General features: G+C 43.9%; 2 protein-coding genes across 5 annotated transcripts in view; both read right to left on the bottom strand.

Moving 5' to 3' along the window:
• The window catches only part of PSPC1 (paraspeckle component 1), a 152929-nt gene extending 141320 nt beyond the window's left edge, over window positions 1-11609 (bottom strand). The window contains exon 1 of the mRNA XM_030813288.1: window positions 11559-11609. The gene's annotated coding sequence lies outside the window, so the exon portion shown is untranslated. The remainder of the gene's footprint in view (window positions 1-11558) is intronic.
• The window catches only part of ZMYM5 (zinc finger MYM-type containing 5), a 42370-nt gene continuing 38344 nt past the window's right edge, over window positions 10106-14131 (bottom strand). For all 4 annotated transcript variants that reach the window (XM_030813283.1, XM_030813284.1, XM_030813285.1 and 1 more), the window contains one exon: window positions 10106-11874. In XM_030813283.1, coding sequence (XP_030669143.1) covers window positions 11116-11874 — 759 coding nt within the window. In that variant the 3' untranslated portion in view covers window positions 10106-11115. The remainder of the gene's footprint in view (window positions 11875-14131) is intronic.

The following is a 14131-nucleotide window of genomic DNA, read 5'->3' as shown; positions in this document are numbered from 1 at the left end:
TTTTTGTTTGTATGTATTTTTAGAAAATGTTTATTGTTTTTGTGTGCAAAAAAATTAAAAAAAAAAAAAAATTAGCCGGGCATGGTGGCGCATGCCTGCAGTCCCAGCTACACAGGAGGCTGAGGCAGGAGAATCACCTGAACCCAGGAGGCAGAGGTTGCAGGGAGCCAAGATCATGCCACTGCACTCTAGCCTGGGCAACAGTGGAGACTCAGTCTCAAAAATAAATAGCCAGGCGCAGCGGCTCACCCCTGTAATCCCAGCACTTTGGGAGGCTGAGGCGAGCGAATCACAAGGTCAGGAGTTCGAGACTAGCCTGGCCAACATGGTGAAACCCCGTCTCTACTAAAAATAAAAAAAAATTAGCTGGGCGTGGTGGCACGTGGCTATAATCCCAGCTACTTGGGAGGCTGAGGCAGAAGAATTGCTTGAACCCAGGAGGCGGAGGTTGCAGTGAGCTGAGATTGCACCACTGCACTCTAGCCTGGGAGCCTGGGTGACAGTGCATGACTCCATCTCAAAAAAAATAAAATAAAATAAAAACAAATAAAAATAAACAAACGAAAACTTCGATGGGAATTAACTGGTTGTTTTAAAGGAAGAATGAGGGAGTAAGGAGGTAGTGAGCAGGGGCTCATTAGTCAGGGAAGTAAAAAACTCCAAAAAGTGGAAACTGGGGGAGTTGGTCTGTGTGAAACCCAGCTGGGTTTGCCAACTGGCGCTTATTAAAATTAGGCTCCTACCCTCTTTCCCACAGAGGCTGGAAGATGGGGGTCCTAGCCTGAGGTGTTTGCTGGGACAAACAGTAAATTCTTTTGGTAATCTTGAGTTTTCTCAGGCAAGTGTCTAGGGGTCATCCTAAGGATGTGGCCTTGAGCTGTTGAAAGTCATGTTGGGGTCGGGTCCGGTGGCTCATGCCTATAATCCCAGCACTTTGGGAGGCCAGGGTGGGTGGATCCCCTGAGGTCAGGAGATTGAGACCAGCCTGGCCAACATGGCAAAACTCTGCCTCTACTAAAACCACAAAAATTAGCTGGGCATGGTGGTGGGCACCTGTAATCCCAGCTACTTGGGAGGCTGAGGCAGGAGAATCACTTGAACCTGGGAGGCAGAGGTTACAGTGAGCCGTGATCATGCCACTGCACTCCAGCCTGCGTGACAGAGCATGACTGTCTCAAAAAATAAATAATTTAAATAAATAAATAAAATACAAAAATTAGGTGGGCATGGTGGTGTACACCTATAATCCCAGCTATTTCGGAGGCTGAGACAGGAGAATTGCTTGAACCTATGAGGTGGAGGATGCAGTGAGCTGAGATTGTGCCACGGCACTCCAGTCTGGGTGACAGAGCAAGACTCTGTCTCAAAAAAAAAGTCATGTTGGTGGCCAGGCACAGTGGCTCATGCTTGTAATCCCAGCACTTTGGGAGGCTGAGGCAGGAGGATCACTGGAGCCCTTAAGTTCAAAGCCAAACTGGGCAATAGAGCAAGACCCCATCTCTACCAAAATAAAACAAAAAATTAGCCAGGCATGGTGGCACTCATCTGTAGTCCTAGCTACTCAGGAGGCTGAGGTGGGAGGATTGCTAGAGCTCAGGAAGTTGAGGCTACAGTGAGCCATAATCATGCTACTGCACTCCAGCCTGCGTAACAGAGCAAGACCCTGTCTCTAAGAAAATAATAAAAATTAAAAAAAAAAATAGAGTCAACATCCTTATAATCACTACTTACATCTACCATTAACATATTTCTTTTTTATTTTATTTTTTTTTGAGACAGAGTCTCGCTCTGTCACCCAGGTTGGAGTGCAATGGTGCGACCTCAACTCACTGCAACCTCCGCTTCCCAGGTTCAAGCGATTCTCTTGCCTCAGTCTCCTGAGTAGCTGGGATTACAGGTGCGCATCACCACGCCCAGCTAATTTTTGTATTTTTAGTAGAGATGAGGTTTCACCATATTGGTCAGGCTGGTCTCGAACTCCCGACCTCAGGTGATCCACCCGCCTCGGCCTCCCAAAGTGCTGGGATTATAGGTGTGAACCACTGCGCCCGGCCTTGCTGTGCTTTTTAAATTGTCTTTTTGAGGGATTTGTCCATCAAATTTCTCAAATCCTTTTTCTTTTTCTTTCTTTCCTTTTTTTTTTTTTTTTGAGACAGAATTTTGCTGTTGTTGCCCAGGCTGGAGTGCAATGGTGCGATCTCGGCTCACCACAACCTCTGCCTCCTGGGTTCAAGCGATTCTCTTGCCTCAGCATCCCGAGTAGCTGGAATTACAGGCATGCACCACCACGCCCGGCTAATTTTGTATTTTCAGTAGAGATGGGGTTTCTCCATGTTGGTCAGGCTGGTCTTGAACTCCCAACCTCAGGTGATCCACCCGCCTTGGCCTCCCAAAGTGCTGGGATTAAGGCATGAGCCACCGCGCCCAGCCTTTTTTTTTTTTTTTTTGAGACTGAGTTTCACTCTGTCGCCCAGGCTGGAGTGCAGTGGCCCGATCTTGGCTCACTGCAACCTGTCTCCCGGGTGCAAGCGATTCTCCTGCCTCAGCCTCCCGAGTAGCTGGGATTACAGGCATGTGCCACCACGTCTGGCTGTCTTAAATTCTTTGACCTAAGTTGTTCATAATACCATCTCAAGTTTCTTTGTTTTGTTTCATTTTTGTCTCCCCACCACCCCCACTCCAGAAATATCCGTAAGTTCCTAATATGGCACTGGCAGTCACAGCTCAATAGCACCTTCACCCAACAAACCCTAGACTCTCTGCTGCCCCAACCACGGTGACTGACCTGAGAAGTGTGGCACCAAAGGGCGGTATAGGGTGTGCCACAGTTACTACTTGAGAGCGTCATTATGACAGTTACTACTGTTACTACTTGAGACTGTCATTACGAGACTGAACGAAGGAGGACGAATGTAGAAATGAAAAATTAAAAGAAACTGTTTCAAAGAAAGGGCCAGGGGAAGAAGACAGGTCCCTGCTTCTAGTGAGCAAAGGCAGCCGCCTGAGTCTCTACAGCCCTTCCTATTTATTGGGTAGAAAGAGCAGGGAGCAGGAGGTAACGACTGGTCAGCTGCTTAATTGATCACAGGTTAACATTATTGCTAACAAGCTTCAGATGTGCCTAATTACAAGAAACACTTGTGTCTGGGGCGTCACGCCCTCAGCATTCCTTCTGGGTGGCAGACACACTTTGTCAGTTTGCCAACATCCAGCTTTCATGAAGTTTGCTGTTTACTTATGTAGCCTCCAGTGGTATACTGAGCTGATCATGACCCTCACTCTTTTGGCCTTCAACAGTAGGGAGCCAGGGGAGGAAGCACCAGGAATGGCACAAGGTCATAATGCTGGTGAGTAGGGAGGGCCATCAGCCCCAGGGGCAAAGGCCACTTGACAGACCTGGAGGTGGGGTGAGTGCCAAAATGCCGTGGATTACTCAGAGAGTGGAGGTGGAGACAGGGCACCCCCTCCACTCCCCTTCAAGTCTTGAGGGCTGAGATGGCTCCAAGTGTCCTCAGAGTGGGGCAGAAAGGAACCTTAGGTCCACCTGGCATGTGGCAGAGGCAGGATCCATAGATTAAATGTTTTTGGTGGAGTGTGGCGAAGGAGGCTACTTGCCCCTCCAGGACAGAAGGCTTCTTTTTGGTCCAGTGGAAGAAGATGCCTCCTTGGTGATGAAGCGGTGGGTGATTTGGGGTAGATGTGACATTCATGACGCCGATTCTTCTGGAAGTCATAGTAAGGCACCGAGGGGTGGCTCCTCTCCCTGCAGCGGCTGTCGCTTACCATCCTGTAGACCGTGACCTCCTCACACAGCGCCAGGGCGAGGATCCCGGTGAGCTAGCAGGTGCCTGCGGTCCTGGAGCTGGTCGCAGCAGGCCATCCTGCACGCGGTGGAGGCGCCCCCTGCAGGCCGCAGCGCATCCCCAGCTTCTGGACGCAGTGTGAGCGGTTATGCAGCAGCACGCTCATGTGAGATGCCCCGCAGGGTGCATAGCAGGGTGCTATGCAGGCCCACGTCCCCGCAAAGCCCATGGCAGGCGCCCGGGTGCCAGAGCACGCACTCGGCCCCGTGGATCTCTGTGCCCAGGGCTCAACCAGGCATCTGGCCGCTAAAGGTTTACAATTTTATTAATTTGTAATTTGTAGGCACTTATGAAAGGCCTTTTTTTTTTTTTGAGACGGAGTCTCGCTCTGTCACCCAGGCTGGAGTGCCGTGGCGCGATCTCGGCTCACTGAAAGCTCCGCCTCTCGGGTTCACGCCATTCTCCTGCCTCAGCCTCCCGAGTAGCTGGGACTACAGGCGCCCACCATCACGCCCGGCTAATTTTTTTGTATTTTTAGTAGAGACGGGGTTTCATCATGTTAACCAGGATGGTCTCGATCTCCTGCCCTCGTGATCTGCCCACCTCAGCCTCCCAAAGTGCTGGGATTACAGGCGTGAGCCACTGCGCCCGGCGAAAGGCTTTTTAACACCAACAGGAGTGAGGTGTTAGTCTTATTTTCCAGGGGTTTCTCTGGCTTCATTTATCCTTAGAAGCAAACTGGATTAATATGCTCTTCACTCTAAATGTGATTTCCAGGATATTAGTTCAAAATAATCTACTGCCCATATTTAAAATTAACACCACTATATTCCCGAACTAATTTCACACCCTCTTAAAAACAAAGATTCTATTAATTGGCTCAAAATTTGCTTTCAAGTATAGTTAAATTCTTTTTTTTTTTTTTTTTTTTTTTCCTTTTGAGACAGAGTCTCATTCTGTCTGTCACCCAGGCTGGAGTGCAAGGTGTGATCTCGGCTCACTGCAACCTCCACCTCCCAGGTTCAAGCAATTCTCCTGGCCAGGCGCGGTGGCTCACGCTTGTAATCCCAGCACTTTGGGAGGCCGAGGTGGGCAGATCGTGAGGTCAGGAGATCGAGACCACGGTGAAACCCCGTTTCTACTAAAAATACAAAAAATTAGCCGGGTGTGGTGGCGGGCGCCTGTAGTCCCAGCTACTCAGAGAGGCTGAGGCAGGAGAATGGCGTGAACCCGGGAGGCGGAAGTTGCAGTGAGCCGAGATTGCGCCACTGCACTCCAGCCTGGGCGACAGAGCAAGATTCCGTCTCAAAAAAAAAAAAAAAAAAAAAGCCACACGTATGTTTATTGCGGCACTATTCACAATAGCAAAGAGTTGGAACCAACCCAAATGTCCAACAACGATAGACTGGATTAAGAAAATGTGGCACATATACACCATGGAATACTATGCAGCCATAAAAAATGATGAGTTCGTGTCCTTTGTAGGGACATGGATGAAACTGGAAAACATCATTCTCAGTAAACTATCGCAAGGACAAAAAACCAAACACCGCATGTTCTCACTCATAGGTGGGAATTGAACAATGAGAACTCATGGACACAGGAAGGGGAACATCACACTCCGGGGACTGTTGTGGGGTGGGGGGAGGGGGGAGGGACAGCATTAGGAGATACACCTAATGCTAAATGACGAGTTAATGGGTGCAGGAAATCAACATGGCACATGGATACATATGTAACAAACCTGCACATTGTGCACATGTACCCTAAAACCCTAAAGTATAATAAAAAATAAATAAATAAATAAATAAATTAAAAAAAAAAAAAAAAAAAAAAGCAATTCTCCTGCCTCAGCCTCCTCAGTAGCTGGGATTATAGGCTGCCCACCACCACGCCTGGCTAATTTTTGTATTTTTAGTAGAGATGGGGTTTCACCATGTTGGTCGGCCTGGTCTTGAACTCCTGACCTCAAGCAATCCACCCGCCTTGGCCTCCCAAAGTCCTGGGATTACAGGCGTGAGTCACCGCGCCTGGCACTTTTTTTTTTTTTTAAGTGAAGTAGTGAGAGGAGGGAAAGTTCAATTTGTAACTGACTGTGAACAATTGAGATAACTGACTTACTCTACTGGCTCATCTTGGACCAGCTTTTTTTTTTTTTTTTTTTTTGACACTCTGTCCAGCCCAGGCTGGAGTGCAGTGGCTTGATCATGACTCACTGTAGCCTCAACCTCCAGGACTCAAGTGATCCTCCCACCTCAGCCTCCCAAGAACTTAGGATCACAGATGTGTGCCACCACACCTGGCTAATTTTTGTATATTTTGTAAAGACGGGGTTTCACCATGTTGCTTAGGCTGATCTCAAACTCCTGGGCTCAAGGGATCCACCTGCCTTGGCCTCCCAAAGTGCTGGGATTACAGGCATAAGCCACCACGCCCAGCCCAGCCTCAAATTCTTAATTTCACCCTTAACATGGTCACACATTCTGAGTCAACCTTATAGAGCAGTGGTCCCCAACCTTTTTGACACCAGGGAAGACAGTTTCGTGAAAGACAATTTTTCCATGGATGAAGGGGGTGGGGGAGGTTTCAGGATGAAACTGCTCCACCTCGGATCATCAGGCATTAGATTCTCATAGGGTGCCTGCAACCTCCATTCACAATAGGGTTCCCAGTCCTATGAAAATCGAATGCTAACCCTGATCTGACAGGAGGCAGAGTTCAGCAGTAATGCTCGTTCACCAGTTGCTCACCTCCTGCTGTGTAGCTCAGTTCCTAACAGGCCACAGCCAGGGGTTTGGGGACCCCTGTTATACAGCACTATTCCAGCCCTAAAATTTTGTGCCTTCATATTGTCTTTGTCTATGCCTTTCCCTATCATCTGCCACTGATGACTGCAGCTGCCTATGTTAAGATCTTATGTTGTGTCAACGAGTTGAGGAATTTTAAACTCCAAGTAATGGAGAACTTCAGAGCTTTGGAGACAAAAAGAGTGATGAGACCTAAAAAGATATAGTATTATTCTTTCCACTGAACTTGACTGAGATCTTCCATTCAATTATATTCATTTTTACTTTTTCTTTTTTTTTGAGACAGTCTTGCTCTGTCACCCAAGCTTGTGCAGTGGCACAGTCTTGGCTCATTGCAACCTTTGCTTCCCAGGTTCAAGCAATTCTCCCACCTCAGCCTCCTGAGTAGCTGGGGTTTACAGACACATGCTACCATACCCGGCGTATTTTATTTTATTTTATTTTATTTTATTATTATTATTATTATTTTTGAGATGGCGTTTCGCTCTTTTAGCCCGGGCTGGAGTGCAATGGCATGATCTTGGCTCACTGCAACCTCTGCCTCCGGGACTTAAGCGATTCTCGTGCCTCAGCCTCCACAGTAACTAGGACTATAGGCTTGCACCACCACGCCCAGCTAATTTTTTGTATTTTTAGTAGACATGGGGTTTCACCACGTTGGCCAGGCTGGTCTTGAACTCCTGACCTCAGGTGATCCACCCGCCTCGGCCTCCCGAAGTGCTGGGATTATAGGCATGAGCCACTGCGCCTGGCCTTTTTTTTGTATTTTTAGTAGAGATGGGTTTTCACCATGTTGACCAGGCTGGTCTCGAACTCCTGACCTCAAGTGATCTGCCTGCCTTGGCCTCCCAAAGTGCTGGGATTACAGCTGTGAGCCACTGTGACTGGCCTCACTTTTACATTCTATGTAGCAAATTGTACATTGTATATACATAAAGTGGCTATTAGCAACTCTTACTGGCTCATGACACTAAGAGAGGACCAAAGAAATCACAAGAGGAAAATAGGTCAATGTAAGAATGTTAAAGATAGCAATTTTGAAAATCAGAAGTTTATGAGAACAATCTCACTTGTCCTCAGTGAGATGAGAAAACCAGTAAGTCAATATTAATTGGCATTGCCATTTTCTCAAAGACTATTATTTTGAGATTGTCCTTTCTAATTTTTGACATAAAATTAGTAGTAGGAGATAATTTTTTCTAATGACTTTCCCCAGTGAAGTAGTTAAAAAGATAAAAGAAACCCTGGGTACAGTCCAGATCAGTGATGACAGTTCCTGCAGCTGGGGAGGTGAAGGATGGTAAATAGGACTTTCACATCTATGTTTTCTCCCTTCCTTCCTTATAGTGGGCACACATTAATTTTTTTTTTTTTTTTTTTTGGAGACGGAGTCTTGCTCTGTCGCCAGGCTGGAGTGTAATAGTGCAATCTCGGCTCATGCAACCTCAAACACCCTGGTTCAAGCGATTCTCCTGCCTCAGCCTCACGAGTAGCTGGGACTACAGGCATGCACTACCACACCCAGCTAATTTTTGTATTTTTAGTAGAGATGGGATTTCATCATGTTGGCCAGGATGGTCTTGATGTCCTGACCTCGTGATCTTTCCACCTCGGCCTCCCAAAGTGCTGGCATTACAGGCATGAGTCACTGTGCCTGGCCACATTAATTTTACAATGTTAAAAAAATAAAAATTAGGCTGGGCACAGTGGCTCACGCCTGTAATCCCAGCACTCTGGGAGGCCGAGGCAAGCAGATCACCTGAGGTCAGGAGTTTCAGACCAGCCTGGCCAATATATGGTGAAACCCCATCTCTACTAAAAATACGAAAAATTAGCCAGGCACAGTGGTGGGCACCTATAGCTACTCGGGAGGCTAAGGCAGGAGAATTGCTTGAACCAGGGAGGCAAGATCGTGCCATTGCACTCCAGCCTGGGCAACAAGAGCAAAACTCTGCCTCAAAATAAATAAATAAATAAGTATTAAAAATTAAAAACTAGAAAAGGAAAAAAATTTAATTATTCCCGTATAGAGATACTTGCATTTTTATCTTCTCTTCTTAATTTAGTTGATTTTTTTTTTTAAGGGGTAGGGGTTTTATTACGTTGCCTCATCTGGACTCCAATTCCTGGGCTCCAGGGATCCTCCCTCGGCCTACCAATTAGTACGGACTACAGGTATATGTCACTGAGCCCAGATCATCTAACACTGTATTATGAAAGATGTCAAACATATTGAAAATTTGAAAGCTATTTACAATGAACACAGGTCAACGAAACACCTATATCTTTTGAATTTTTTACCTCTACTATGTGTGGAATTGATGGCGCCTTCTAGGTGTGCAGTATGCTGATGAAATAAATGAATTTAAGGTGAGGATCTAATTTTATTTTTTAAATTGATAAATCTGATGGTTATGCCAAATTATCTTAAACAGCCACCGATTGATTTCAGTAGTTTGCTCAAATACAAAAGAGTCTAATTATACTATGAATCTGTGATTCAGTTGACTGGCAAGCTTTAATGAAATAATGAGTATATTTGTTTATTTATTTTAGAGACAGGGTCTCGCTCTGTCACCCAGGCTGAGTGCAGTAGCATGTTCTCGGCTCACTGCAACCTCTGCCTCCTGGGTTTAAGCAATTCTCATGCCTCAGCCTCCCAAGTAGCTGGGATTACAGGCATGTGCCACCACGCCTTGCTAATTTTTGTACTTTAATAGAGGTGGGGTTTCACTATGTTGGCCAGGCTGGTCTTGAATCCCTGACCTCAAGTGATCCACCCCACTTGGCCTCCCAAAGTGCTGGGATTACAAGCATGAGCCACTGTGCCCACCCTGAAATAATGAGTACGTTGATAATTTGCAAACGAATTTCAAAACTTGTTCTACAGTCTCTAGAGTATTCTCTGGGCTTCTAGAGCAAACTGGATTTTTGGAAACGTCCCAAAGCCACATTCAGATCCAAGTCTGAAAATACTAAATGATCTAGTTGTCAAAAACCAAAATGGTGGCTGGGCATAGTAGCTCAAGTCTGTAATTCCAGCACTTTGAGAGGCTGAGGTGGGAGAATCGCTTGAGACCAGGAGTTGAAGATCAGCTTGGACAACATAGTGAGACCCCATCTCTATTTAAAACAAACAAATAAACAAACAAACACTCAAAATGGTTAGAAGTTAATGAGGATTATTTTCATGGATATTCCAAAAATAGTATACACTGGCATCACTGAGAGTCTGCAAGTATTCCTAGTGTCATCCCACAAGAACGTCACTGCTCGTATGCCATTTTGTTTCACAGGAATAGTATATAAAAATTTAATATATTATAAAATTGACATAAAAAATCAGAAACAGAAGGGAGATTTACTAAATACACAGTGACGGGGCTGCTGACCATCTAAAATAACTTAAATCCTTAATTTTCATTGGTGTATCTCAAATTTCAAGCATGCCGTCTCTTTTCACAGGGAGAAAAAAGCCTATAACACTTGAAGGTTAACTTAATATATACTTATTTTAATATTTTTTATATTTTTATCAACATAAAATAGGTAAATATAGTTCACATGCAATAATAAATGCTAAAACATTTACAAATTAAAATAAACATAAAACCAATAAAATGAAAATTAACCATCATTAACATAACAAATAATGCTGTTTTGCTCAAATAAAAACGTTTTGCTCAAACGAAGTAGATCACAAGTATTTGGTTTAATAGCAAAAAGCTGTAGTTTCAGATCCCATTCTGTAAACTGAGTAGTTTTACTTTAATAATAATGTTGAGAATGCTTGTTCACATAAGTATCTTATTCAAACTGGTATTGATCAATTCAAGCCTTTCTTTCCTCTTTCAAGGTAATTAGAACATAATTTTTTTTCTTTTGAGAGTGAGTCTTGCTCTGTTGCTCAGGCTGGAGTGCAGTGATGCAATCTCAGCTCACTGCAACCTCTGCCTCCTGGGTTCAAGCGATTCTCCTGCCTCAGCCTCCTGAGTAGCTGGGACTACAGGTGTGTGCCACCACACCTGGCTAATTTTTGTATTTTTAGTAAAGACGAGGTTTTGCCATGTTGGCCAGGCTGGTCTTGAACTTCTGACCTCAACTGATCTACCTGCCTGGGCCTCCCAAAGTTCTGGGATTACAGGCGTGAGCCATTGTGCCCGGCCAAGAACAGAATAGTAACCAAACCCGTCAAATGGCAGTCATTAAATGCCAATTTTTGAATAGGTGTAAATTGATAGATTTTTGAAGATTAACAATTACCTATTGTTAATCTTCATTGCCTAATGAAGTCATTGCCTAATGACAACTGAAACTAATTAGTTTTAGATTTAGAATGGAAACATTCTTTGCCATTTATTTGCTAACATACTTATTGCTAAGGAACTGCTGCAAGTTACTCTGTAGAGGAGACTTACAACACAATAGTACTGACTATTGCAGGATAGATGTTTTCTGAGTAATGTAAGATTCTGATCATCATGCCAAAAAACAAATCAGGTATATTACATGTACAACAATAGCACACCATCATTTTTCTCATTTTCATATAATCTGCGTTCTGCAGCATCAACAGCTTTATTTTTTTTCAGATCAGATTTTAATTTTGAGTACTTAACACTATTGTTGATGTGCATTTCACTTTCTTCATGTTTACTAAGAATATGTGATAAATGTTGCCAATCTTTGCACCCATTTTCATTTTTCAGTTGATTTTTTCCTTCCCCGAAGAGTTTGCAATATAGACAAAACACAGAATCTTTTGAGGTTGAATAAAGTAACCAGGATCTAGTGGTTTTTTCACCATTTGGAAGAATCCGTGTATAATAAGTTTCTGAAAACTTCCTCCCTGTATTATCTTTTGGAAAGTTAAAATTTCTTACTTGAGGCGGAACATTTTCAACAAGAGTGTCCCGTTGTTTAATATTCAAAATTCGGGGCCACGTACCTGGATCTGCGGAAAGCACAACTGGTACAATGGAGTCTTCAAAATTTTTCTCTTCCAGTTGCTCTTGAAATGTATCAGCTATGGTTGACGTGGAAGAAGGAGGTAAATTCATATTCTCTTGGATCAGTAATGTATCCGTGCGACATTCTACTGAAAGCTGTAGCTGTGAAGTCTTTTCCTTTTTTTCTGGGATTCCCTCTATTTTTTTCCAAAGTGTATTTGATGATCCACAGAATTGTTTCTCATTTTCTTCTCTAAAAGCATTCCTTTTTCTATTTTCTGATGCTGTTAATTTTTTTGATTTTGTTTCCATCATCTGAGGACAAAGAGGATTACAATTTTATTTGAGGTTAAACTTTTAAAAATTAATGTATATTCAAATGCTCAGTAAGCACATGCTCATCATTAGGCATCAAAGAAATGCCAATCAAAAAGACAACGACGGTCGGGTGCGGTGGTTCATGCCTGTAATCCCAGCACTTTGGGAGGCCAAGGTGGATGGATTATTTGAGGTCAGGAGTTCGAGAACAAGTCTGGCCAACATGGTGAAACCCTGTCTCTACTAAAAACACAAAAATTAGCCGGGCCATAGTGGCATGCGCCTGTAATACCAGCTACTCTGGAGGCTGAGGCAGGAGAATCGCTGAACCCAGGAGGCAGAGGTTGAGCTGAGCTGAGATCGCACCACTGCACTCCAGTCTGGGTGACAGAGTGAGACCCTGTCCCAAAAGAAGAAGAAGAAGAAAAAAAAGGTGACAAGTCCCAAAAGAAGAAGAAGAAAAAAAAGGTGACAACATACCACTTCATATCCAAGAGGATGGCTATAATAGAGAATGAGGCTGGGTGTGGTGACTCACGCCTATAATCCCAGCACTTTGGGAGGCCGAGGCAGGTGGATCAGTTGAGGTCAGGGGTTTGAAACCAGCCTGGCAAATATGGCGAAACCCCGTCTCTACTAAAAATACAAAATTTAGCTGGGCGTGGTGGGGCAGGTACTGGTAATCCCAGCTACTCTGGAGACTGAGACACAAGAGACCTCACTTGAACCCTGGAGTCGGAGGTGGCAGTGAGCTGAGATCATGCCACTGTACTCCAGCCTGGGCAACAGAGCAAGACTCCATGCTTAAAAAAAAAAAAAAAAGAGAACGAAAGTCTTGGCAAAGATGTGGAGAAACTGGAAACTCTCTAAGATCCTGATGGGAAATGTAAAGTGGTGTAGCCACTTTTGAAAACTGTCTGGCTCAAAAAAACAAAAAACACAAAAATAAATTAGATGGGTGTGGTGGCAGGTGCCTGTAATCCAAACTACTCGGAAGGCTGAGGCAGGAGAATTGTTTGAACCTGGGAGGCAGAGATTGCAGCCAGCTGAGATCATGCTACTGCACACCAGCCCGGGCAACAGTGCGAGACTCCATCTCAAAAAACAAAAAACAAAAAAACGAAAACTGGAAGTTTGTCAAAATTTAAACAGAGTTACCCTATGACCCAGCAATTCCACTCCAAGGTATATACCCAAAAGAAATAAAAATATATGGACACACAGGCCAGGCATGGTGGCTCACGCCTGTAATCTCAGCACTTTGGGAGGCTGAGGTGGGTGGATCACGAGGTCAGGAGTTCAAGACCGACCCAACCAAGATGGTGAAAACCCGATTCTACTAAAAATACAAAAATTAGCTGGGCATGGTGGTGGGCGCCTGTAATCCCAGCCACTCAGGAGGCTGAGGCAGAACATTGCTTGAACACGGGAGACAGAGGTTGCAGTGAGCTGAGATCTCGCCACTGCACTCCAGCCTGGGCGACAGGAGCGAGACTCCCTCTCATTTAAAAAAAAAAAAAAGTGTGTCCACACAAAAACTTAGACACAAATGTTCATGGTAGTATTACTCATAACAGCCAAAAAGTAGAAACAACTCAAATGTCCCATCACAAATGAAAGAATAGATAAAAATACAGTATTATCCATGCAATGGATAAAAACAAATGAGGTATGCTACAACATGGGAAAAAATTGAAAATAGTATGACACATGAAAAAACTAGTTGCGAAGTACTTGTGTGATTCTATTTATGTGAAATGTTACAGAACAGGGAAATTTATAGGCAGGAAGATAGACTAACAGTTGCCTAGAACTTTGGAGGAGTTGGAGTTGAAAGGGGGACTCTTAACAGATAAGGGGTTGAAAGGGGGACTCTTAACAGATAAGGGGTTTATTTTGGGGATGATGAAAATGTTCTAAGATTGGTGAATTTTAGGGTATGTTAATTACATCTCAATAAAGTGGTTATAAAAATTAATGTGAAAATCACTAAAATTTAACAGCAATTAATTTTAATGGTGAAATTTCCATAAATAATCCCTTCAATACATGGGCCCAAACACACACAAATATGAAGAGAGAGCTCTAATTCAGGTATACATAATACTTTGTTCATCAATTATTAATGATAAGTGATTACTTTTTAAACAGGTCATAAATACTTAGGGATTTAAAGTGAGAACTAAGCATGCTATTTTAGTCCACTAACACAAAGAACATTTTTAAAATTTGATTTTAATTGAAACAATGTGCT

The sequence above is a fragment of the Nomascus leucogenys genome, chromosome 5 (assembly GCF_006542625.1).
Source record: "Nomascus leucogenys isolate Asia chromosome 5, Asia_NLE_v1, whole genome shotgun sequence".
In the NCBI taxonomy this organism is placed as follows: Eukaryota; Metazoa; Chordata; class Mammalia; order Primates; family Hylobatidae; genus Nomascus; species Nomascus leucogenys.
This window is presented reverse-complemented; position numbering and strand designations above follow the sequence as displayed.